The sequence below is a fragment of the Pogoniulus pusillus genome, chromosome 10 (assembly GCF_015220805.1).
Source record: "Pogoniulus pusillus isolate bPogPus1 chromosome 10, bPogPus1.pri, whole genome shotgun sequence".
NCBI lineage: Eukaryota > Metazoa > Chordata > Aves > Piciformes > Lybiidae > Pogoniulus > Pogoniulus pusillus.
This window is the reverse complement of record NC_087273.1, coordinates 28,586,549-28,614,443: the sequence shown is the minus strand read 5'-3', so window position 1 is coordinate 28,614,443 and position 27,895 is coordinate 28,586,549. Positions and strand designations below refer to the sequence as shown.

Below are 27,895 nucleotides of genomic sequence, written 5' to 3'. Positions count from 1 at the left end.
CACAACCCCAACTCAGTCGGTCTTTCTCCGTAAGGGAGGTCTTTTAGCCCTGTGACTACTTTTTTTGACTCCCCTCTTGACCTGCTGCAACATGTTCATGTCCTTCTTGTGCTGAGGACACAGTACTCCAGGGGAGTGAGTGCTCCAGGTGAATCCATATCTCTCCAATTTAGAGAAAAGAATGTAATGGAGAACTCTTTCAAAGGCTTGATGTAAGTCCACATAGATGACATCTGTAGCACAATCCAGATAGATGACATCCACATCTCCATATGTCCATCATCTAGATTTTCATACAAATGCTGCATTGCTTCTATCTAGTAAGCACTCTTCAAGTTTGTTATAATATTTACTATCAATATTTTTATTAAGAAAAGCTCTTTCTTGTTCTGTTTCTCAAAATCCTTCTATTAATCAGGCCACTGAAGCTCTGAGACCATTGCCTGTCATGTGGATCAGTATGGTCTCACTGGGTTTTTGTACTGCTCCCTTGACATTGTCTTGCACATACCTTTTGTTACCTGTCTTACACAAGGTATACTCAAGCTTTGTCAGTGAGCAACCAGTTTTTTATCCTGTGCTGCCAATTATGTTTCCATTTTTGACAGTGCTAAAGATCCACCAAAATGACTCAATCCAGGAACAAGAGGACCAAGATATGGAAGATGGCAAGGCTAAGAGGAAGGGTTTTCTGTAATTCATTCTGTTTTTTTTCAAGATTTCATTTGGTCTCTGATGAATTAAATTGAAATTTTGTTTAATGTTAGTATTTTATTGACATTTAAAAAGAACTGCTTAGGGTGTGTGTGGAGGTTTTTTTTTGCATACCTTGCTTAGAGTTTTAAAAGTATTTAAAATGAGCAAATGAAATCTAAATTGAATGCTACCAATAAACAAAATATCTCACTAGACTTCAAGTAGGCAAGCCTGCAGTAGTAACTGCTTCAGAAAGTGTGTGTCAATGACCAGAAACTCCTATTTTATGTCATGCAACAGCCAATAGTGACATCTTCTCTGAGTAGTAGCCTGAGGCATTTGCAGTGTTGATATGGTAGACAGGACTTTATCATGCTGGAGCGTGTCCAGAGAAGGGCAACAAAGCTGGTGAAGGGCCTGGAACACAAACCCTATGAGGAGAGGCTGAGGGAGCTGGGGTTGTTTAGCCTGGAGAAGAGGAGGCTCAGAGGTGACCTCATTGCTGTCTACAACTACCTGACAGGAGGCTGTACCCAGGTGGGGGTTGGCCTCTTCTCCCAGGCAACCAGCAATAGAACAAGGGGACACAGTCTCAAGTTGTGCCGGGGTAGGTATAGGCTGGATGTTAGGAGGAAGTTGTTGGCAGAGAGAGTGATTGGCATTGGAATGGGCTGCCCAGGGAGGTGGTGGAGTCACCATCCCTGGAGGTGTTCCAGAAAAGCCTGGATGAGGCACTTAGTGCCATGGTCTAGTTGACTGGCTAGGGCTGGGGGATAGGTTGGCCTGGATGATCTTAGAGGTCTCTTCCAACCTGGTTGATTCTATGATTCTATGTGACGTTGTTGCTTCAGAATTTTGTAATAGTTGTTTTTCCATGTTTGGAACAGTCATCGTGGTCTTGGAGTAGACTAGAGTCTCTTCATGCCTTTTAGTTTTCCTTGCCATGTAATTTCCAAACCAGCATCTGATATCTTTGGATGCTGCCCAGGGACAAGAGTGATGCTTCATTTTTTTATCTTCTAATCCCCTGTCTGGTTGCCAACATCACTGCTGCTCTAGCAACTGCTGCAGAAGCACCTGTCAGGGATAGAGGGTCCTCATGGTGTCCATCAGGGCCTCCCAAACAGGGCTCATCCCACCACCATAGTCAGGAGCAGGGTGTCTTAGGGGCATGAGGGACAGCCTCAGCCTTGAGTACCAGACACCATCCTGGGAAATGATTAAGGCCACATTGCACTCTTTCTCCATCTTGCCTCAATGTCCTGGGGACATCTTGTCTTGCTCCACTATTTCTCAACTCTAACCTCCTTTCTGAACATGCTGCAAAGGCTCTTATTTGAATCTTGTATTCTCCTTATTTTGTAACCTTTCTATCACAGGCCTTCCTGATATCATTGGCATTTGTGCTCCACAGCTCATTTCTGTGAATCAGCAACTTATTCTGCCATCTCTACAGGCATCTCCCATGCCCAGCTTTTTCTCATTAAGGCCATGTAATTGTAATAATCCTTGCCTGTGAGGTCATTAATCTTGTTAACCCTCTCTCTTCATCCCATGGCTTTTACAGTTTCTCCTACAGCCATTGTTCATTTTCTTTCCAATGTTCTTTATGGACGGAATGCTCGTCCTGAAGTTGTGCTTGGATCAGCCAGCAATTCCTCATGCACTAAAATCTTTCTAGTCATATACAGAGCTAAAAGCTGGCTGTGAGTCTTATAAAAGTATGAAAGCAAATAAATAAAATTAAGGTTTAATAAAACCCAAAAGTTCATGATTTGTCACGTGATTTATATGACTGAATCTGTCCAAGACCCCTGCCTTTCCAATCTGAGAGTAGATATTATTTAGGTGCTTGGAAATCCTAAATCATGAGATGGGAGCTGCAAAGTTAGAATCATAGAATCAACCAGGTTGGAAGAGACCTCTAAGATCATCCAGGCCAACCTAGTACCCAGCCCTAGCCAGTCAACTAAACCATGGCACTAAGTGCCTCATCCAGGCTTTTCCTGAACACCTCCAGGGACGGTGCCTCCACCACCTCCCTGGGCAGCCCATTCCAATGCCAATCACTCTCTCTGTGAAGAACTTCCTCCTAACATCCAGCCTATACCTACCCCGGCACAACTTGAGACTGTGTCCCCTTGTTCTATTGCTGGTTGCCTGGGAGAAGAGACCAACCCCCACCTGGCTACAACCTCCCTTCAGGTAGTTGTTACCTCATTTTGCTATACAATTAATAGTTTATAAATATGTGGATGGTGAGTCTTGGGTGGATGGAGCCTGGCACTTCTCAGTAATGTCCAGTTATAGGACAAGGGGTATTGAGTCCCCTTGAGAGATCTATGAGGTCTCTTCCAACCTTGGTGATACTGTGATACTGTGAGTATAATCTCATAGGAGAACATAAGGAAAAACATTTTCATTATGGGAATGACAGAACACTGGAACAGGTTTTTCAGAGAGGTTGTGGAGTCTCCTTCTCTGGAGTTATTCAAAACTAAACTGAATGCATTCCTGTCTGAGTTACTCTAGGTGATCCTGCTTGGGCGGGGAGATTGGACTGGATGATCTTTTGAGGTCTCTTCTAACGTTCTGTGATTCTGTGATGCATCCTGAGGTTCGGCTCAGTGGATTACTCTAAATGACTTGTTTTCATTTAATTATATTTAATCTAGTGTCTTTTTGATGTTACTGAAAAGAAAATCCCATGTGACCAAATCAGTTGCTTTTCTTCTCTGTCTAATGTAGCAGTAACACATTAGTCAGAACATTCCCCACCATGAATGAACTAATTTTTTTTCAGATGAGACAAAGCAGATATCCCTTCATAAATTCAATTTTAATTTGATTGTAGTTTTTGATGCAATCATGCAGATAATGCAACTGACACGTTGACAACTACATGAGTAGAAGTGGAAGCAGAATGCATATCAGTAAACTAAATTAAATGCTTGCTAAGAAAAGTTACAAAGAGGCTTTAGAACATCCTTCAGAGAAGTTAACAATTTCTATTGTGAAAGGTCAGTGCTGTATAACAGTCTGCCCAAAACACAAACACATATCCCATGAATTTAATACGTCCCTAAAATGCCATTAAAATCCCCTCAATGCATTCCCTTTTTATATAACCATGGAATATATAAAGTTGAAGGTATGCATACAACAAGTAAATCTCTCTCTGTAGTTTTTTGTTGTAATAAATAGTGTCTGCTCTTCCCATTACCACTGAACCTGTACCATGGATTGGCTACTTACATATTGGAAACAGCTGACAAAAGTTGAGAGAAGTGAAAAGAAGAAAGATCAGGTCTAAATCAAAACCTGACATATTTTAAGTTTTGGTTTTCTAATCCATTATCAAATTTTTAACCACTTAACTATGTACCACTAGTGTGTTGTACAACATCACTGAAAACTTGTCACAAAATTTTTGCATCTTGCTCCAAATAATTTTGAAAATGATCCCTACAAACTTCATATGGGAAAATGGCCTAATAAATAATCATTTATGAAGACATTTCTTGAGTGGAGAAGTAATATAACCTCGACAATACATCTTGGACTGATGAATATATCGATTTATGTGGAAAATATTCCAATACATTATTATGACAGTAAGTGGAGAAAAATGTTATTGCATTTCCTCTTTCCACACTCAATCTCTTAATTTACATTGTCACGTATAGCTATACTTCTCAAAACAAGTATCACACACACACACACAGTATCATCAGGGTTGGAAGAGACCTCACAGATCATCAAGTCCAACTCTTTACCACAGAGCTCAAGGCTAGACCATGGCACCAAGTGCCACATCCAAGTTTACCTTGAACAGCCCCAGGGACGGCGACTCCACCACCTCCCCGGGCAGCCCATTCCAGTGTCCAATGACTCTCTCAGTGAAGAACTTTCTCCTCACTTCAAGCCTAAATCTCCCCTGGCGCAGCCTGAGGCTGTGTCCTCTTGTTCTGGTGCTGGCCACCTGAGAGAAGAGAGCAACCTCCTCCTGGCCACAACCACCCCTCAGGTAGTTGTAGACAGCAATAAGGTCACCCCTGAGCCTCCTCTTCTGCAGGCTAAACAATCCCAGGTCCCTCAGCCTCTCCTCGTAGGGCTGTGCTCAAGGCCTCTCACCAGCCTCGTCGCCCTTCTCTGGACACGCTCAAGCATCTCAACGTCCCTTTTAATCTGGGGGGCCCAGAATTGAACACAATACTCAAGGTGTGGTCTAACCAGTGCAGAGTACAGGGGCAGAATGACCTCCCTGCTCCTGCTGACCACACTATTCCTGATGCAGGCCAGGATGCCACTGGCTCTCTTGGCCACCTGGGCACACTGCTGGCTCATGTTCAGTAGTGTTTCTTTGAGGAAATTAGAGATGTTTAAAGTTACAGAAATTACTTTAATAGTTACTAACAGCTCAGTTATGCAAGGTGCTGAGTGCTCACAAATTACTGTGTGTTCAGCAGGAATCGATTGTTTTCAGCAGTCCTTCAGAACCATCAGAGCTATATGATAATTAAATCCTGGCAATACAGCTCTATTTACCCGCTTAAGGGGAGGGCGGGTTTGAGTTCTGTCTTTTGAGCCAAACATATTCTTGATGACAAGTCAGAGAGATTGCAGGTAATGCAGACTGCAGTATTCAGTCTTCATTCTTAGTGATGGTAGCAATCACAGTAGACATACTTAATAAATTTGGCAGTTAGTGCTGTACTGTTTGTGGACAGTGATCCATCTGGCATTCATTGCTGTGTACTTATGGCTGGGAAAGTAGAGATAATGTCGATTTCAATGTTTGCTTTGTGATCACACCTTGTAAGTATCAGGGTGGTAATTGATAGTATCTTTAAAACCAGTAGTGTGGCTGAATCACTCCTGGTAGAATGAGGTGGAAGGAGAGGTCACGTTCTGGACAGAGGATGTGCTCCTTTCAGCAGCATTGTAGTGACACTGAAATTCCAAGAGGTCATTTGGAAAAGAGAAGTTTCTTTGTTGTTTCTTGTCTTTATCTAGTCAAGTTAGGTCACAATCTGCAGATGGGAGTCAGCATGCTTAGTTTAGATATTACAGCTTCATTGGATATGCCATCTTCTGAAGATTATGTTCAACCAACTTAGTTTTAGTTCAGGAAAAAAGTGGAATGATTTCTCTGACTAGGGAAAAGCTGTAATGGCAAACTACAATTTCAGGACTCTCCATCACTCCCTTGCCAAATGGTACATACAGCAGCATGTGCAAAACAGGTCAGGGAAGACTTTTAAGCTGTATATTCACATGTCCTGACGTGTCTGTAGTGGAGACTGGGACATGTAACGGAAAGTCTCCAAGGACAAAGAGACCAGTGAGAAACCTAATCTCTTTCCCGCTGAGGCAACTTGCCAGGAAAGACCTACTGTAGGCAGAACTGGGACAAAAAGCCTCTTCTTGGGAAACAGCACTTTGGTCAGTGACAAAACATAAAGACAACTGGACAAGTCCTTAATTCCTTTTTTTGCTTAACTTTGGTGTAAGTGGAGTAGTAGAAGTCGCCGGCCCAGTGTTTTGAAAAACACATTGCCTGAAGTTAAAATGTACTTTTAGACATCAAATCCAAAGCACTATTGAAAAGGTTGAAGCCTGGGAAGGCTGAGCTCACATCTTCCCCACTTCAGTAATTTGTCTGGAGAAAATTTCATGCTAGGTGAATTTGGGAGACCAGCTAGCCATATTGCAGCCAGATTTGTGGTGCTAGCATGCTTATGGAAAGAACACTGGAAAGAGAACTCAGATCTTCATGGAGATAATGGGATACATTTGAAAAAATTGGGGGATTTTGCCAGTGTACTTTCATGTCAAGCTTTTGAATAAATCTGCTAATTTTATTTTTCCTGTTTGCACTTCTGCTGTTTTCCTTGGTGACTTTCCTTCCCCCTTTCAATGTCTGTAGTTTGTTAAGCTGCTTTCTTCTGAAATCTTTAAGAAATTATTTTTCACCTCTTTTTCTCTAGTGCCCTTTCTAGATATAACCCCCCCTCACCTGTTTTTAAATGCTTTTCTTTTTTTTGCATCTTCATCCTCTGTAGATTTCCTTGCATTTTTTTTCTGTATAGATTTTTTCTCCCTTTGCTATGATGTTCTTCGTGTTCCCTGTATTCCTTGCTTTGTATCTAAGTGCTTTGCTTACATCTGCTCCTTGCTATTCCAGAACTGGATCTCTGTCTCTTCTCTCTACTCACAGACTGACTTTGGTGGGAAAACGATGCACTGTTTTTTGGTTTTGGGGTTTTTGTTTGTTTGTTGATTATTTTTTGCTAGTAAGACATTGTTCTCGTCTCCTGTTGGGTGAAAGAAGGACCAGGCAAACCTCTTTTCCATTCTTTATAAGGGCCTCTTGCCCTATGTGGTCTGGGTGTGGTGAGCTCAGATAGCCTGCTGATGCTTTCATTGCATGGGCCACAGGGAGGGGATGTACCTTTCATGCCCTCCCCTGCACAGAGCCCTACCACAGCGTCCAAATGATGAGAATCCCTGCAGCAGAGGGATGAAGCCTTAGGGCGGGAGGGGGAAATAAATAATGAATTGTTGTCAGCCCTTCCTACTGCATTAGGCTGCCAGATGATTGCTTTTTCCTTGCTCCCACCCACATGCTTCATGCCACCACTAGCATTCTCAGTCCTTTGTGCTGATGTTGTGGGCTAGTCAGCTGATGAGTCAGCTCTGCTAACCAGTGCTTTTCCAGCTCCCCATGGCAGGGATAGCTTTGGCATAAGAGCTTCATCCAAGACTATCTGCGCAGAAGGCAAGGGTCCACTTGGGCACATTAATTAATGCATTTAAAAGTTTTCCTTTCTGCATATAAAGGGCAGGTTTCCAGGGCTGTGCAGCTCAGCGCGTCGTCTTCTCTTCGCGTACGCTCTGATGCGGTAGTTTGGAAACTGCATCCTCTATACCATCTGTTAGTATGGGAGTGTGGAGTTAATGGGAAATTCAAATTTTGAATAGATTTGGAAATTCAAGGTTTTGTTCTCACAGCAATTAGCTGCATGTTGGTCTCAGATGGTATTTTAGCTCATTGAGTTAATGTTCAAAATGGATCTTGCGCCACAGCTGAACTTGGCACAGGGATTGAGTGGGAGGAGAGATGATCAGAGCTTCAAAATACCTTTGTGCCTCCACGCTGGGCAGGCCTGGACCTCTTTAGTGCTTCCCAGGGGTCAGAACACCCTCCGGGACTGGCGCATCCAGTGTCTCACAGCTCATGTCAACTGGAGAACATCTGGGCAGTGGAAAATACATTAGGCGTAAGAATGTTCCAGCTGCCCTGTTCCCAGCCTGCTCCGTCCTGCTTGACTCCATCAACTCCCGGCTGCCGTTGCCTTGGCTGGAGCACTATGGTTAGGCACACCAGCTCCTTTTCTTCTTCTGTACATCACACAAAGCTATGCCATGCTACAACAGGTTGTATGAACCACAATATGCAGAAGGCTCCATCACAACAACTTCAAACATTTCTGCAGCTACCCTATTTGTGGTTCAATTTAATCTGCCCTCTGCTTGAATAGCGCTTGGTAACTGTGAATCAAGTATACTAGGGCAGCAGAAAGACAATGAGGGTGGAAGCTTTTTCGGAGCATGCTTGCTGTAATATTTGAGTAACCAAGCTATGAAGAAGTCCTTAAAGCTTGATTTTACTTACAGTAATTTCTCACAGTACTTAAACTTATTTCTAATAAAATAATACCTCTTAGTAGCAATTTAAAGTAATGTTTTTTATTAAATAATGATCTGCATTAGTTATATTTATATTATTAAAGAATAATTTATATTATTTAATATGGTTTGATTTTAGATTATTAATTGCAGTATGGGTAAGCTGGATTATATTTCTCTGGCTAATTTTCAAATTAAATCATCTTTACAAGAAGAGTAAACAAATAAGATAAAGGAAGATTTGCACCTAATCCAAATTACTGTCAGCATGTTCTTGCATATATATATATATATATATATATAGGTAGAGTAAGACAAAGTTTTTAGAGCTGTGGAGGGAATGAGGAAAGTTTGCAGTAATTATTTGTGAATTGTTTGTCTTGATGTCGCTGTACTAAGTTATTCATCAGTTCTGTAGAACCACAGATCCAATGGCTCTTAGGCACATATATTAGATGGTTTCTTGCATCTCCTTAGACTGACCCCAAGGCCTTTGAGTAGAAGAGGTCATATTCTTGGGAAAAAAAAAAAAAGGCAAATATTTTATTTTCATATAATAAGGAATATAAGAAAGACTCTCAGTAAAGCTAGACAGGTACCAGGTCTGTGGCCATGTAGAACAGAGATGAGTGGCAAGTATTTACCTTAAAAATCTCATATATGGATACCCATTCTTGCTGTTACCAATGATTTTTTCATCAACTTCCTCCAGAAAAAGAATAATTTTTTTTGTAAAGGTAAAATAGCACAACACTATTCTCATGTGTCTCTTTCCATAACTAGAAAGGAGAGAATGTCATGTTAATTAAATACTTGCATTAGCATCCAATATTCTTTAATTTTAGATTAACTTCTTGTGGCGTAGCTGAATTTCACAAAGAGAGACAAAGTCCTATCTCTTTATTTAGGCAGGAGATGCCCTTGTGTATTTTTAATTCCATTGGGAAGTTGCCTTAGCACCACTCAGTAACATAAGATTTATTGCAGCATCTTCAAACGTCTCAGAAATTTTTGGAACTGTGGCCTGTCTTCAATAATGCATACAGCCTTGTCTGCACTTAGCACTGTTAACCCTTGTGGTCACTCTGGAGGATGTCATCACCCTCCGTTTAGAGGTCAGTGTCTTTGTCTTGTCACCTCCACCAGCACTTTGAGATAAGAAATTCTGGAGATGCTCAGAATCTGTGATTGAGCCTCCATCCCTGCCCTGACTTCCCATTCACAAAGTGAGTGTGCCAGGCTCTGATGGTGAGGTTCACCAGCAGTAACCACACAATCCTCTGTTCAGTTTCCAGCCTCAATCTCCTCCATAAATATAGGCAATACCTGGAGCAGAGACAAGGCTGATTTTGGACTGTCACTAGCTACATATCAAAGGTAAACCAAGAGGTCATGCAATGCTGATAGGATAGAACATTCCCAGCTGCTTTAATTGTGTGAAGAGCCACATGAAGATCAAGACAGTGTCACTTTGGATGAAGCCATAGGCATTTCACAACCTGTTGGTGAATCTCCAGAGTCCCTGAAGCTGTTTGTAGCATTTGTGGGCACAGGTGAACAAGCTTTCAGCTGGCTGGCATGGCTAATAATAGCAGTGAACTTGAGGGATAGTCATCTTGCAAATTAGTCATCTTTGCTCACACTGTGGGTCCTCAATGAGCCTAACGCTGTGTGCTCTTTGCTATTGTAACTGATTTAAGCTGGGTTATAAAGCTGGTTGGGGCAGGCCTGTTTGCATTGCCTTTAAATGAGATGTGTCTGTATACTAACCTTCATAAAACGTCAATGAGCAATACATCCAACTTCAGTTTTCAAACTGCAGTCTCCAAAGTAATTTAACTGCTATTTCAGGTAATTACTGCAAATAATTCATGATGGAACAATGACAATTACATTCATAGCACTAACTGCTTGTGAAAATGGGCCAGCCTCCCTCCCCCCCCAACATGTGGTAGTGTTGATTTACTGCAAGAAAAATACTTCAAACTTTTTTCTTTGAATTCCCACTTGGTCCTCATCACCCAAGGGCCATTCCAGCCACCACCTACAAGGTATGTCTGTGCAATACATTAGTACATTGATCATTTGTGGGACCCTGTCAGATAAAATATAAAATAGCCTTTTTCTGTCCTAGAAACAAGCTCTAACTGGTCGTATTGTATTTTCATAGTATTTCTTCAGCATAAATTTTTGACTGGAAGCCCATTTCCTGATCTTCCATGCTCATAGTGTGGGTGCTTCTAACACTGCAGCAGAGCAGTGTTTAACTCAGGGTAATCATGTCTGTTGCTTATTGAATTTAAGTTTGTTTGACTCTTTACCGTGGCTTTTAAATATCTTCATTAGTGTCATTCACAGTAGCACATAGTTGGCAGACAGGGACCTTTAAGATAATAAAAAGGAATGGGCTGAAGAAATATTTGAAGAAAGTGGCAGTAGAGTTTTAAAAAGAACAGCAGAGCTGTTTTTCTTAACTCTTCATTTAATTTTGCTCAGGCAACATGACTCCATCCAGATAAAACTCCAAGCGGTGCATTTCTTCCCTGCTCCAACTGAAATGTTTGGAGGAAGCCCGTGTGATAACATGCATGTGTCTTTTATCTGCGTGGGTCGAAAGGATGGGCTGCCTCTTTAAAAGGTTTCCGTGAACCTGTATTGTTATACTAAGCTCTGGTAGGCGAGGGGTTGCGTGACTGCAGCAGACTCATTTGTGACCTCAGAAAAGTGGTTATGAAAGTGATCTCTTGATCAGAGGAATAGAGCTCTGCTGCCTGCCAGACCAGCAAGGCAGAAATGAGCCTCCTCCCTACAAATCTGCCCCGGCAGGAGAAAAAACGTTCCTCTTTTGGATGCAGCATTCATAGGCTAAGTCTTTAATGATTCCTCTGAAAAATGCTCAGCTTAAAACAAAGTAGGATCTAGAGTATGCATTTTCTCCGTTAGCTTTCACAGTTTTTAAGCATATGTGCAAAAGCATCTTTGCTTTTTGCAATTTGCACTGTTAATTTTCTGCCTTAAACCTATGCATGTTTTCCTAAGCAGAACACTAATGAATTTGGTTTCAGTGATCATTGGAGTGACTCTGGCAGCAGATTGCAATGTAGATCCAATGAACATCATATTGTAACTGATGAAAAAACAATATAAACTGAAGTTTATGTCACATAATGAAAACAAAACAGATCTAAAGAGTCATTTAGTAGGAAGTCATCAGTTTTCATCCAGAAGACCTTGACAGAATAAGAAGCTCTATCTGTAATTTATGTATCATAACTCTCTTTATACATACTATTAACCTAGTATTGGTCACGTAGTGAAAGCTCTAATTACCTTGAAAGTTGAGGCCACAATCCCATATGCTTCATGAGAGACAAGTTTCCTGTCCTTATCCCACAAGGAATACTAATTTCTTTTGTAGCTTGTATGAGTCAAAGTAGCAGGCACCTGAACTGGAGTCAGGCTTGCCTGTTCAAGTCAATGACACATATGGAGGGGAGTTAAAACTAGAGAAAAGGTTACATGTTACTAGCTAGAATTTTGCTTCTGAAACGCAAAGCATTGTTTGGTTGTTCCTGATCTTCGCATGGGACAAGTCTGATAAGAACTCTGTGGTTGCCTTTTAATTTTATCACTATATCTAAGTAGTTTAAAAGCAAATCAAAGCAGGGACACAATTTGCATTCTCAGAGTTTTCAAGTATGACCCTCCCTGCCTTTTTTTAAAGAGAATATTTTTCATTATGCTTAGAAGTTTTAAAGGTCTTAAATCTGGTCATCAACTTGTGAACTGTGGTACTTATTAAAAATTCAGTTTCTCTATTGCTAAGGGAGAGAGAGCTCATGTAAGGCCCCTACAGGCCTGTTTAGGGTCTTTAGGATCCGCTTGAGATCAGGCTGCGCCAGGGGAGATTTAGGCTTGAGGTGAGGAGAAAGTTCTTCACTGAGAGAGTCATTGGACACTGGAATGGGCTGCCCGGGGAGGTGGTGGAGTCGCCGTCCCTGGGGCTGTTCAAGGCAAGGTTGGACGTGGCACTTGGTGCCATGGTGTAGCCTTGAGCTCTGTGGTAAAGGGTTGGACTTGATGATCTGTGAGGTCTCTTCCAACCCTGATGATACTGTGATACTGTGATACTGTGAGATCTTTCTCTGAGCACAGAATCAGGCTGTTAAAAAAAAAAAAAGGGCAAAACAAAATGGTTGTGAAGAAGTAAAAAATGAAGGTTCTTGTAATAATTGGATCATGTACACAAATTTTGCAATTCTGCAGAAGAGCCATATTCTGCAAAGCAATTCAGTTTTGGACAAATAATGTCTTCCCTGCACACCCCCTGACACACATGGAAGAGCAAGGTCCATCTGTTTGGATAGCTTTTCAAGAGTAGTCTTTGAATGCAACATTATCAACTTAGGGTTCTAGTAGCTCAATTTTTGACCTCTGTTTGTTGGCCTATACTTCATTTGTACTATAAGGTAAGACTTTCATGTACTGATTTCCTTCAGCATTCTAAAATATTCTGGAATACAGTTCAGTGTTTTAAAATTATCCTGAAAAGTGATTCTGAATTATTAAAAAAAAAAACAACCAACTTCTAGATGCTGTTCCTCATCTTTCATTTGCTTGTGTCTTGTCTCAAAACATTCTTTTACTTCCTAGACTAGGAAAGCCAAGGCTCAGGATCATCCTCTGAGGCACATTTTTCCCACAGCTCATTACGTTCGTTTAACCTCTCAGAGCAGCTCTTCATACAGTCAATCTCATCACAGCAACCCCACAGATATCAGAAAAGCCTGAAGCAAAGCAGCTCTGCCTTAGAGTGGTGTATTCTGTGATGTGCGTGTTTGTCCATGCTGGCGCAGCAGCGTGCTGTGGTATCCATCCGACTCAGAGGTGGAGATTCTTGCATTTACCCTGTCAAGTGTATTTGCTTATTTAAAGTACACTGGAAGGCAAATGTGACTGTGTCTTTGCCTTTAATTCCAGATACAGCATGGCTGCTATATAAAGCGGATATTAAGGAATTGCTCTTCACGAGATTTCTAGCTCTGCTACTCATGAAGCCAGATTTGGTTCTCTGGGTAACATATGCACATCCTGTGCACTACTGTCTCAGCATGAATATTTTAGATGCAATGTTTATTTCATTTTAAAGGTTTCCTTTATCCTCTCCAGATCTACTTTGGCTATTTTTAAACACTCTCTTGGGTGATATACTGGCCTACTGACACATGCTCTTTCAACTCTTCTAAGAAATATTGACTTAAATTCCCTCTTGGAGCTAGCAGGTATGAATTTAACCTGTGACTCTCCATACAGGATGGTGCAAATGACATTATAAAGCAACACGAATGTTATAAAAGCAGTAGAATTTGAGGGGTAGAAGCTCAGGGGATAGTGTGTTTGAAACACAGGCCTGGAAAAGAGATTGTCAAATTAAAGAAGGCAAACAGAGATCCTGTAAATCTCACATAATTCAGTCATTGTCAGGTCTATTTAATCAGGAAGGGGAAGAAAGGATTTCTTGTATACTTGCCCAGTTGTGTTTATTTTCTCACTTGTTCTTTAATTTGATATAATTCTCCAGGGGTTGATGTACTAAATGTTCTAAAACATAGATCTACATTGAGTAGAGTAAAATGGTGTGCATCCTCTGCAGCCAGAAAAGACTAAAAACGTTCTGATATTCAAAAGAAAAAGCTGTTATCAGGACTTCAGTTCTTTGGGAAGATGCAGTTCTTACAGTCTCCTTTTCTAAAGTGTGAAAGAGACCAGCAAACTGTAGTTGCTTACTTATGAACACACACTGCTTTCTTCATAGATGTCTTTTCAGTAAATATAGATTTTAGTCTCATTAATTATGTTTCTGAAATGTATTTCAGAGTAAAATTTATTTTGATAGGCTGTTTGTAATAGAAAAAAATATTTTTCATTTGTATGTAATGATTAGTCACAAACTGGTCTTTCCTCATATGCTTAAATTTAGTCACACAGAGGCATTCTCATAAGGTTCTGATTTTTCTTATTGTCACTTCTGTGCTATACTTTGTTTCACATCACAGATGCTGCTCTTGTTCATCTGTTGTTTATTTTCTGTCTGTGACAAATTTTGTGGACAAAGTCGTGGCATTGCAGTGAGAGTATAACAACATAAGAAATGCACTACTGTGTCACATCAGTGGTGCATCTACTCTGGCATTCTCATCTCCAAAACTATTGTCTTTCATCTGCTTTGCAGCATTCTCATACCAGTGTCACTGAGCACTTCACAGTTCTCATACTGTGTGATTGGGTGAGCAGCAGTTCTGCATTCAGTTTGTCCACGGCCTTTGCGATTTTGTAAACCTCTGTTACATCTCTTCTCATTCTTTTCTCCTCAGTAAGTGGTCACAGGGGTTTTAGCCTCTTCTCAAAGGGCAGCTGTCTGTGCTGTGGACTTCAATATCCACTGTTGTATTATTTTCACTGGGAGAATCAAACCAGTGAAAAAAATAACCTTGGGACAATGAAATGGGCCACATCAAAAGAGGACTATGTTCTTGGACCACAGAGAGAGAAAGTGATGGAAATTCACACAGGGAGAGACAAATTTTTATTCTTCCCTGTGCAAATGTTTAAAAATATTCAGCCATCCAGCCCTCATGAAGGACACTTAAGAGTGAAATTGTAAGTAGTTTTGAGAGGCCATCTGCTCCATACTATCCTATGATCCTACAATCCTTGTGTCCTGATGTGCTATTCCTCTGAACATCTATATATGCTATGATCCATGGGATTTGCTGTGATCTCACTGAAGCAACCAGGATGTGGCAGGTCAGAACACACTGCAGTACATTTAAGGATAATGTGGATTAGTTTGCTGATTTCTGAATCCCCTTACATAGATTTAACAGTGTTTCAGAGTGTAGTAGAGAGGAAAATGAAAAATAGAGTAAAACAAATGGAAAACTGCATTGATTGTACATTCTGAGGTCTTCAACTCTGGAACTGACAAATATTAAGCAAATTTTCTACACACAAAATAGTTCTCTTAAATTTATTTGGTTTTCATACATTAAACTTATGCTGTAGATCTTGATTCTGATTAATGGGCATGTAATTTACAAGCTCGTGACATAAGGGGCAAAGAATTTGTTGGAACCATCTTTATTTTCATGAGAGATGTGGATATTGATTTGAAAGTGGACCAAGAGGCTTACAGATTTCTTACTCAAGGTTGCCAGTAATTCAGGCTTGTGATCCATTTTGTAGCTTGACAGAATAACCCATTTGTATTTGCCTTTTATGGATTTATTCAAAAGAGTGTGGAAGCAAATGCATGCACTTAGACAAGCTATTGTATTACAGCTTAATTAAACTAAGAATGGAATGATATAGGGATACAATTAAGGCACCAGGATTTAACTTATAAATCACAGTATCACAGTACCACCAAGGTTGGAAGAGACCTCATAGATCATCAAATCCAATCCTTTACCACAGAGCTCAAATAGTTTCTCATCACCAAATTACCATATTTAAACCAGGAGGTAATCAAATGGCATTATGAAGGTGAAATGGAAGGCAATTACTTGTAATAAGTCTTATATCTGGGGATATTCTAGGAATATATGACTTCGACAGTCTTACAGCAAATATAGTCTACCAGCCCAACTGATAACTCAAATATTTACTCACAGTGATGCAAACAGATCTCTAAAATATCTTCCTTGCAATGCACAGTGTGGGATTGTCTGTTAGGGAGATCATCTCTTGAGTCATAAGAAGAGAGAAAGGTTGCAACAGTAAGTTGCAGGAAGGAAATGTGCTTTCTAGACAAGCTCTTTTGAATCTTGTTTGTATAGTTAGCACACAGTAAGGTTTCGCATGGAGGCACAGATTTGCTTTGGATCTATGATGCCTCAAAAGCTATGGGATGTTACAGTCCCATTTACAGTCCCATGACATACAAGTGTGTTTTCTTGTGAGCCAGTTGTGTGAAGAAAAATAAAAACAAGAAAAAAAATAGCTAATAACTTAATTCACATGTTCTCCATATACACACAGTTTTTGTGGCAGCCACTAAACTATGCTCAGCATTTCTTAAACTATTCTCTGCATTTTACAGACCAAGAATTGTAGAAACAAATAATGTCCGTCCAGAATTTAGCTTAATGCACATTCACCTAAATGCAGTTCTTACCTTACAAAATTAGTTGTGTTTGTGGTTAAGCAATGAAAGTTGTTGGGGGTTTGGGTTTGTTTGTTTGTTTGTTTTTCCTGGGGGGAATGGGAAATGTCCATTACTGGGCACACTCAACAAAACCCCAGAGCAACTTGTCTAGCTGAAGTTAACTCTCCTTTGATCAAGATGTGGTAGACCAGGTTAAGTTTCCAACCTACTAGTAGAGTTTTCATAGAATCATAGAATCATAGAATCAGCCAGGTTGGAAGAGACCTCCAAGATCATCCAGGCCAACCTATCACCCAGCCCTATCCAATCAACTAGACCATGGCACTAAGTGCCTCATCCAGTCTTTTCTTGAAGACCCCCAGGGACGGTGCCTCCACTACCTCCCTGGGCAGCCCATTCCAATGGGAAATCACTCTCTCTGTGAAGAACTTCTTCCTAATATCCAGCCTATACATACCCTGGCACAACTTGAGACTGTGTCCCCTTGTTCTATTGCTGGTTGCCTGGGAGAAGAGGCCAACCCCCCACCTGGCTACCCTGGAGCTGTTCCAGGCAGGATTGGACGTGGCACTTGGTGCCATGGTCTAGCCTTGAGCTCTTTGGTAAAGGGTTGGACTTGATGATCTATGAGGTCTCTTCCAACCTTGGTGATACTGTGATACTGTGACTCCCTGTCCTGACCCAAGAAGTGAGCCTGAGTTCCCTACAAGTAACACACTTTCCTAAAGCTTCACAGAACTCCTTGTGTCACAGCGTAAGTTGCCTCATGTAAATTGTATTCCCTAAAGGCACATAGACTGCTTCCTCACATGCAAGAAAAAACCCAAAACACTCACTTTGTTGTCACACCAGGAACTCCTTGCTTTGTGTTTCTTCTCTTTCACCTGCACCCTGACTCTCAGTCTTTTTGCGGGACCTCTCAGTGCTGTCTGCCCTGGTGTCACACCCGATCTGTTCCAAAGGTTTGGTCTGTCCATCATGACAGCAGCGGGACCTTGACCGCCTGGACAGATGGGCAGAGTCCAATGGGATGGGGTTCAATAGCTCCAAGTGCAGGGTGCTGCACTTTGGCCACAACAACTCCATGCAGAGATACAGGCTAGGGTTGGAGTGGCTGGAGAGCAGCCAGACAGAGAGGAATCTGGGGGTACTGATTGATACCCGCCTGAACATGAGCCAGCAGTGTGCCCAGGTGGCCAAGAGAGCCAGTGGCATGCTGGCCTGCATCAGGAATGGTGTGGTCAGCAGGAGCAGGGAGGTCATTCTGCCCCTGTACTCTGCACTGGTTAGACCACACCTTGAGTACTGTGTTCAGTTCTGGGCCCCCCAGTTTAGGAGGGACATTGAGATGCTTGAACATGTCCAGAGAAGGGCAACGAGGCTGGTGAGAGGCCTTGAGCACAGCCCTACAAGGAGAGGCTGAGGGAGCTGGGATTGGTTAGCCTGGAGAAGAGGAGGTTCAGAGGTGACCTTATTGCTGTCTACAACTACCTGAGGGGTGGTTGTGGCCAGGAGGAGGTTGCTCTCTTCTCTCAGGTGGCCAGCACCAGAACGAGAGGACACAGCCTCAGGCTGCGCCAGGGGAGATTTAGGCTGGAGGTGAGGAGAAAGTTCTTCACTGAGAGAGTCATTGGACACTGGAATGGGCTGCCCGGGGAGGTGGTGGAGTCGCCGTCCCTGGGGCACTTCAAGGCAAGGTTGGACGTGGCACTTGGTGCCATGGTCTAGCCTTGAGCTCTGTGGTAAAGGGTTGGACTTGATGATCTGTGAGGTCTCTTCCAACCCTGGTGATACTGTGATACTGTGATGATGTCCTACCCTGATCTGACTCCCTTCGTGACAGAACTTTGCTCAACAGTTAGGCCGAGAAGGAGAAGACAGGACTGACATATTTCAGAGGGCAGCACAAGGAAGATGGAGGGTTTCTTCTGAGGACTGGAGGACAGCCAAGACTTCTCCATTTCTTGCCTGCTGAGACCTCTCTGAGATCTTATCCTACTGTCTTGTCCAATCACCACTAAACCTTCCCCTGAGCTAGACCTCTCTGGGCTGAGGTAGAGAAAACGCCGGAATGCAGGCTCTGTGCTGTCTTTCTGTCGGAACGGTTCCCACGTACGCTGTTACACATGTAGACAGCAGCGGCAGCCAGGCTGCAGCTATACAAAGCTTCAATTGCAGGGGTTTCTGAAAGCACAGAAGAGCCTGGTGAAGTACAGCAAAACCATTTACTTTGGTGATCGCTTTGGCAGCACTTCTGCCTGTTTGCAAAGGCGTTTGACTCCGGGGAAACCCTGCTCATCTCTCGCACCGTTCGGTTTGCTCCCCGTTCCCTGCTGCACAAGAGTTGTTTTCTGATCCTTTCCTTTAAGCCTCTTTGCTTTTTTTAGGCAACTTCCAGATATCTGATACAGTATATAATGAGGAATTAGGTTCCATTACATGAAGGCTTAACCTTCTCGAAAAGCATTCAGCGCTTGCCAGAAGTCATCAATATTTAACAGCTGTTGTTGTTATGAAATACTTCATAGGGTAATGCGGCTCGTCTGCTCGCACGCAAGGGTTTGAACGGGCGCCAGGCCCCTGTCAGAGCTGCCGGCGGATTGACAGGCGGCGGGGATTGCGTGACAGCGGGGCTGGGGTTAGTCAGCAGTCTGCCTCCTCCGCAGCAGGGACTTCTCCCCTCGCCTCCCCTTCCAAAGGGCTCCCCCGGACGGGGCGGGGGGGCGAGCGCACGGGCTGGAGTCTCAGCGAGCGAGCGGCCCCACCGGCTCTGCGCAGGGGTGAGCCGTGCGGAGAGGAGGGCTGCCGGGCAGGGCATCTCTTTGATGCCGCTCTTGCCTAGGGAAAAATGGATGAGGCTCCCAAGGGGTGGTTCTGAAAGGGAGAGGGGACAGAATCTGGAAAGCAAACCGTTCGGTTTCTACCTTAAATAAACGTCATGCTGTACCCGAGAAACTTCAAAGGGCAGTCAAGTTTCAAAGCGTCTCTTAAGAAGAAGCAGACTGAGAAAACCGCTAAGTTTGGAAGAAAAAACTTTGCATTATTACTAGCATCATTTCATCTGGTGTTCTGGTAGCCTCCACAACAGGACCAACAGCCACACATCGTTTATTCAGAGGATGCGTTTTGGTGCTGATTCCTCTAGTGAAACATTTGTGCAGCCTGCACGTCGTGGCATTTCAGGGTGCAAACACCTCTTTCACGCTGTTCAGCGATGTGCAGTAACTCTTCATGGTGTTGTGTACTGTTTTGTTTCAGTGTGCATCTGATGCTCCCTGTCCTTATTGTAACTCGGTGTTCTGTGTAGCACAGTAAGAGGAAACGGTTTGTTCCAGTTCATGGCTGTAGGTTTGTGAAGCAGAATTGCTCATACTGAGTGTTTCCTAGTTGTTTTGTTTTCTTAGCATTCAGGGTAGCATGCACGGCTGATTCTTCCTGTAGCGAGAAGATCCAGGAAGAAAGACCCCGCTTTTCACTTCCTTTCAAGTAACAGTAACCAAAAAGTAAGGCTTGTATGCATAAAGCAGTATCTCTGAACCTGCAAGCTAGATTTGAGTATTTTCATCTGCCCATTTTAAGAAACAGTTTATCCCCTGGGCATCACTGGAGGGAAATATTCTTACAGGCAGTCCTTGTAGAAGGGCTTGAAACTGACACACCTGCACCATATCATGGTCTAGTTGACTGGATAGGGCTGGGGGATAGTTGGACTGGGTGATCTTGGAGGTCTCTTCCAATCTGGTTGATTCTATGATTCTATACTGAGTCTATAGAACACAGTATTGTCTCCTTCTTACACCTCAATGAACCCAGGCAAGGTGTTAGATGAGAAACAGCATCCCTTCACTGCCCATTTCTTGTGCTGTTGCTTACACAGGTAGCCTGAGTGGTACAAGGGCCCTGGGGGTGTCTCGGGCACAATTTGACCGTGCATTAGTTGACTACAGAGCTTAGCTTGGCAGGTTATTTTGCTAATTATTTTCTGAAGAAAGAAGGTTGTGCTTGGGCAGGAAGAGGCACAAAAACGCTCTGAAGACTGTAATCCCACAGATTTAAAAAGCATGGGTTTATGAGAGTCCTGAAATTTCCATGCCTCTGAACTACAGAGTATTCTGAACAAATGAATGTTCTAGGGGAAAGGGAACGGCTGGTTTCATAATGTTCCTATAGACTTTAAAGCACCAGGCAGCTTTTCTCCTCCTTGCAATACTCCAGATTAGGTTTTCAAACGAAGGGGTTTGCAAATGCAGGCAGCAGTGTTTGCATTAGAACCTGAGGCTCAAAAGATACCTCAGCTTTCCACAGTGTTCTGGGTAGAGACAGTGCAGCTGTGAAAAGCTATCTTAGACAGTCCCATGCTACAGTCAAATTTATCATCCCTTTTGTGATCTATCTATCTACCTACCTACCTATCTTTTACTGTCAATTCAAATGCTACTTTTTTTTTTTTTTTCACCACTGCCATTGGATCTTTGACCTTTCCTCCAGGAAATTGCATCAACCATTTTCCTTCACTTTTCTCCATTTTCCTCCTAGTCCCTTTCCCCCCTGCCCTGTATATTTTCACAGTGCTGTCCTTCGTAGGACTTACAAACTTGTGGGCTGGGTTCACACCATGCTCACTAGATCACACGACCTTTCAAAATTGTCAGCCCTGGTACATGTGTATCTTGTATTTATCACCCTATGGTATCAGTACACTCATTCATCTTCTTTGGCAGAATAGCTCCATCTTCTGTTTTATTTCACGTTCTGGAAGCACAGGCTAGACAAGTTGTGCTCTGAAAAAGACCTCTGCTGCTCCTGCTTCCCATCTCCTTAGTCTGCCAGTTCTGTAGCTACTAGGTGAGTGCTCTACACTGAACTGCTGACAATCTAAAGAGTTGTATCTCCCATAGAAAGCAGTCCAAAGCTACACAACACTAAAACTTCTATTTTACCCCCCTTTTTAAACTGTCAGCAGCATTCATGAAACTGCAATATCAGATTTTTTTCTTGCCTCATTCTTGATATATGGGAAATCCAGCAGCCAGGTAATCCTTTGCAAGTTTGCTATTTTTTTCAGTTTTCCACAGTTTGTTCCTCCCTGCCTACTAGAAACAGTGCTCTGAATCTTTCTCCAGTCTTTCGTTTCCTTTCACCATTGTAAGCTTCATCCTTGCTCCAGAGGGCCACCATTTTATGTGAAGCCTAAGCTTGATCATAGCTGTCTTGGCACCAGGGCCTTTGTTATTGAGCCACTTGACAAGCAATGTTTTCTTTCCTTCAGTTCTCCCCCTTGATTGCCAGTGGTGACATGGGTATTGTTAGGCTGTTCTGCTTTCTTTTCCCTATTTTTCTGCCTGGTTAGATAATATCTTGCAATTTTCCTTCCTCAGTGTGTCATGTCTTGATTTTCCTCTTCCTTATTAATTTTGGGGATCTACCTGTTTTTCTGCTCATCTTGCTCTGCCTTTTCCAGGTGACAGACTATCACCACCAGTAGTATCTCTTCTGAGCGTGCCACTGCAGTTTAGCCGAGACTTGGGTAGATTGATGAAGTATTTCCAGTGCTGGGAGGCAGAACAAGAGTGAACAGCAAGCAACGGCTCTGTTGCCTTAGGTGTGGGCAACAAACATCCCCGTCCTTGCTTCTTGGCTTGAAGCGTGTCATTCGCCTTTGATGGTGCAATGGGTCTTCTTGCAGTCCAGACCAATGAGCAGGGCATGTTGTGAAACAAATGTGTGTGGCCGAACATACGGGTAACTCTAGCTGACAAAATAACATTCAAATACTTTCCACTTGGAGATGGAATTTATAGTAGCCAGACCAGCCGCGGAACAAACACGTCTTGTGCTTCTGCTGCTGTGTTTGTGTGAGCCTCAAGGCTAACAAACAGGCAGGGAGCTCTGGCCTGCTCAGTGGGGTAAAATAATAGTTTCCACTAACAATGAAGTTCAAACTGGCAGAATTTTCGCTGTGCCAGAAGAGAGCATCGAGAGAAGAAACTTTTTGTTTCATCTCACCCCTCCCTGTCTGTCCTTTTACCTGCACAAGAACTGCAAACCACCGTATCAGTAATTACCACAACATGAGGGGGAAACTCTAGAAGAGTTCATTGGAATGGAGCTGGTATTTTAAGAACTGTCATGAGTGTCCATATGTCAGTTCTTACGTACGGGCATAGAAGAAAGCTTGGATGATCAGGGGAAAAGTGCAATCATTTCCAATTAGTTCAAAAGGTATATCAAAATGAAACATTAAAGAATCTATAAATCCCTTCCATGGCAGTCTAGCTTACAAGTCTGAAGTCACAAAGTTGTTTTGGCTGGAAAATGTGGGTAGGGATACGTTTTAGGCAGCTTGGGATTTTCCCAGGCCCAGGGGAAGGCTTTATTACATCTAATTATACATTTGGGATGATTGCTTTGGGGTAATGAGCGACATTATCACTGGCAGCAAATATTTACAATGTAATCTAAAAAAAAACATCACAAATGCTTAGCCAGTGTGGTTCTTCTGCTGCCATCATCTGCTGTAAAATACCTTGCAATAGTCCCTTGCTAGACTGTTAAATTGATAAGAGACTTTTGCACAGTCCTTTGGGAAGGAAGTAACTCCATTCAGGTCGCATCCTCAGTCATTTGCAGCAAATACTGCTCAAGCCTTCTACATATTAAAATGTAGACCTTTTTCTTAATTTAATGTCGTGCTAAAAATGTAAACCCCATTGTTACCACTTCTAGCAACAAGCTCAGGAGGTTTAGAAGCTTGCTGGCTGTCTCCTGGTTTGGTGTAAATTATTCCCATCCATCTCTATCCTTCTGGTTTTGGATTATTAACCATTTCTGCCTGTGACTACTCCAGGTCTCCTTGCCCTAGAAAGGACAACGTGTATGAAATGTCCCAGCTAATCTCACTGGTCTGCTCTTGTCTCTCATTCTCTCTGTGGAAAGGAGAATAAAGAAAAAACTGACTCTTTCTTTGCTGCCAGGATATCTGTATGACCTACCTCTGGGATGGAGTGGTAGGGGTGAAGATGACTCCTTAATTTTTACCAACCAAATGCTGAAGACAGATTCCTGTCATACTCCTAGATGATGCAGAAATACTTTAATTTTCCCCATAAAGTGGAATTGTATTTCAGGGATTCTTCTGTGGGATGCATCAATATGAAAACTTTAATCTGAGAAGTCAAAGACATTTCAGATCAAACAATGATGCCCTATGTGTGGGAAGTGCACTCACCATTTTGACTTCCATGAAGGTTTTGATTATTATTAGAAAAAATAATGCCATTTTGAATTATAGTGAGAGGTTTTTATTATTTTTTTGTGTAGTAAACTCTGGATTTTAAACCTCTTGTCGAAAACTAACCAGTTTAAGAACATTCCCTTGAATCTTAGAGCCAGGCTCATACTCACAGAACTGAACAGGGTAAAGTGAGACTGAAAATAATCTGATGCCAAGGAGGTCAGCATTGAAAATAAGAAACATCTTTCAGCCCCTTATCTTCTGAACTTTATAGACATTTCTTTATATTGTCATAATACATATTTTTATAAACAAAACAACTTGCTAACATTTTTTTGTTGTTGTTGTTTCTTTCCAGTGGGTTTTGGTTGTTGCTTTGTGTAAAGTAATGGAAAAAATATGTTCCATAAAAAATGTGATAGATATTTCATATAAAAAACATCTGGACTGCCAAATATGTATCTATCTCCCTCACAGCGAAAGAAAGTTGTCAGTAACTGAGGTCCAGGCCACGAAGAGAGTAACTACCAATTAAATCAGCACATGTCACCATCCCTGGAGGTGTTCAAGCAAAGACTGGATGAGGCACTTAGTGCCATGGTCTAGTTAACTGGATAGGGCTGGGTGCTAGGTTGGACTGGATGATTCTTGGAGGTCTCTTCCAACCTGGTTGATTCTATGATTCTATGATTCTATGTTAAGTGCCCAAATAAGAATTTTAGTCTAGCAGCCTTAATCTCTATGGTTTCTAAATTGAAAAGAACTTTTTTCTTACATTTCTGTTTCTTTTTTCTAACAGCCATTCAAGAAAAACACTTTAAGAAGCAGCCTGGCCAAATGATAAAAGAAGACAACGTATCTAACAAGGCTGCTGTGCAAGAAGGTGGACTTCTCCTAGAAGTGAGTGAAAAAATGCTGCCTTTTCCACTGCTTAATTTATTCATTTTGAAAGTGTATTTAGGTTGATGCTTTATGGCAACTTAAAAATGGCAGTCTTGTTGCAAGTCATTCAAGAAACATATTTGTGAGTGCTTCTTGCAACAGCAAAAATGGCAGTCATGATATCATCTGTCAGCCTCCATTTGGGCAATTCCTTTGCATCCCTACAGCCTTGATATTACCAGCAAACTTCAGTGGGCCAGCTCACAGTTCTCTTTCATTTAGGGTGATAGCAGAGGTTACTTGTCCCTTATTTTGATGTTGTCACCAGGAGCTTGGTGGTTGCTAACCTGAGTTGAGATTGCTGATCTGATCTGAGTGTCTGGGCTATTTTAATTGACTTTTATTCTGTGCTCTGAGTTAAGCTGTGTGCACAAATTATTCCATCCTCTTTGGGATGACTTTATATTGGCAGAGCAGCCTATAGGGGCCACACTGTTACTGAGAATTGAATCCTGAATCTGGAGGAAGAATTAATACCACTGTGAACTACTGAACACAGCTAGAGCACAGCAGTTCATCCCAGATACATCTGCATTTCAAACACATGATGTAATAATGCCTTTTGTACACTGAGGTCCTTGGAAATTCCTATGTAATTAAGATTAGTTGGTTTAGATAGGATAATATTAATGGTATAAAAATTGTGTTTTCGTGACAGCTCTGAGATACATGTAAATACAAACTAAATAGTAGCCTCCAGCAAATAAATGCTGTATACTATCAAAGAAAAAAGACATTTTGTCACAGTATCCAATATCATAAGTCATTCAAGTCTGTGGGATGGACAGTGGCACACTGCCTTACTTCCTCTTAATACTTGAAAAGATTTAAATTTTGTATTTCAAAGCAAGTAACACAGGAGCATCTGATTAGTTAGTGCCAGTGCTGAATTGAGATGCTTGGCTGTCAGGTATTATATGCAATAATTTCCACTCTCAATTAACAGAGAGTACAGGGCATACAGTAAATTATAAATATGGTAAGTGTATATTTTTTAATAAGGCTTTCCTACTGTAGACTACTGTGTAGTACCTGCCCACAATTTATAATCATTAAGGACCTTCAAACAGTAGCCTGACTGCTATGAGCACAAGGACAGACCACTGTGGTGGTTACAAGAAACTAATATTACTGAATATGCCAATAGTTTGCTTCCTCCGGGGTACATAGGAGTCACATTCCTTTGGGGAGATATATGGGAGATACTTTATCTTGAATCTTAGTTGTTGTAGATTTGGATTATTGAGTGCATGTTAATCTGAGTGTATTCACCAGGCTTCATTTATGGGCATATCTGGCAAAATAAGAGGGTGAGTTTCCCTTGGGGCTTGCTAGAAATGTTCCCTGTAGGCTGAACTTGGTTCAGATGCTTTTTCAGTGGCCATGTGTTGTGGAGGGGATTTCTCTATTCCTCCTCTGTTAGGGGGAGGTGAGAAATTAATTTGAGGTGGTATTAATTTTTTATAAAATTATTTATTAAAATTAATATTTACAAATTTACACCACCCCCAACCACTATGAAATCAGGTTCGTTTGCAAAGTTATGAAAACAGCCTGGGATATATTCACAGGGATTTGATTATTAAATGGAAATATCAAATTATCAACAACTATAGACAGAGAGAAAGATTCCCTTAGGCTTAATGCCTCTTAATAACTATACTGTTTGCCCAGTAGGGGCTGAAACTGTGTCTGCTCTTAAGATAGAGGTAACTTATATTACAAAGGAATTAAAGCTTGCTTAGATGTGTTGCTCTTAGGTATTAATTATTAATCACCCTCCCAGGATTCTGTCACAGCGTGTGCCCAGTGTTCGGGTCTTGGTGAAGGCTGGAATCTGTCCCGGCTTGCAGGGGAATTGATAAGGTGTTCCCAGTCTCTGGGGTAAACAGGATTTCTCTGACCTTCTCTCTTGGTGTGAAGTGGTCTCTGCCTTGGTGCTGCCACTTCTGGATGCCGTGTCCAGGGATGATCAGCTGGCAGGATTTCCAGGTGCAGGAGAAGGATTTGTCCATGTAGCTTCTGACAGTCGTCTCACAGCTCGCAGGCTGTGTTTGTAGGTTAGCAGACTGAAGGTCTGCTGGGCCTGGATCTTTCCAGACTTACAGAACAGCTGATAAGCAGGGTCTATGCTGGGCTGCAGGGAGACTTGAGCTCTGCAGATAAAGCAAGATCGCTCTAGGCTTAGGCAGGGGACTCTCAGCTCCCCATATATGTAAAGGTGCAGGCATGCATGCGCTCTGCTTCTGAAAGGGTTCGCAGGCAGCTTAACTGCGTCTTGAGATCAATGCAAGAGGTCTGAGCCTCAGTAATGTTTGCAAGTGAGGCCTGATTCTGTGTCTAGGCCATGTAAGCAGGTCAGGGCAGCAGAGTGCTGCTATATGGATCAGAGAGCTGAGTCTGAACGCTCTGAATGCTCTGAACTTCTGAACAGTCTGACCACGTGGTGCTCCTTTGCACCCCTCTTTATAGACTCTGAGCTGAGATTCATGGCTCATTTGGACATCTAAAGTGACCAATCAGGCTGGCAGTAAGCCAAACCTTACCTTAATAGGCAGTAGATGTTTGCCGGAACCCTCCCAATAGGGGATTACCTGGGTGGACCCCAGGGGTACACGGACTGGGTGTGTGTTTGCTACACAACCTGTTTACCGCCACGGGTCCCTGGCAGAAAAACATGTCCAGGCATGTAGAGGCATAGAGAGGCCTCAGTTTTGGGGCTGCTGCCCCTCCACCACACCATGGCATATGAAGAAAAGTGTTTATTTTTCTCATTGTTGTTGTTCACCACATTGTTTATTAGGGACTTTGAGATTTTAACTAAATAGTCAGATTTGTGATTCCTTCCAAGGAGAAGCAACCAATCTTACTGGTGGTTGATGTGCTTTTTATATCTACTTGCGAATCTGGTCACTTTATTGTCTCTCAAAAGGTATTTTTCAGCTGCCAAACGCCACTTTCCTTCTCATGACACCACCTTGCACTGTACAGCCTCTCCTAAATGCTTTACATAATACAAACCAGAATAATCTGAATCCTGAAAGTATGTGTGAACAATATTGTTACCGAGTGCAATGTTAATAGAAACCCAGGGAAAACTGCTTTTTCTTTTCCTTAGTGGGTATGGTCACTGTGCTGTATGTATAGATAGAAAGTCATCAGCA

At 42.2% G+C, this 27,895-nt stretch overlaps 1 protein-coding gene across 1 annotated transcript in view; it reads left to right on the top strand.

Moving 5' to 3' along the window:
* AHRR (aryl hydrocarbon receptor repressor) overlaps positions 1 to 27,895 on the top strand; it is an 82,502-nt gene that overhangs the window by 17,844 nt on the left and 36,763 nt on the right. The window contains exon 3 of the mRNA XM_064150417.1: positions 24,589 to 24,689. Coding sequence (XP_064006487.1) covers positions 24,589 to 24,689 — 101 coding nt within the window. The remainder of the gene's footprint in view (positions 1 to 24,588; positions 24,690 to 27,895) is intronic.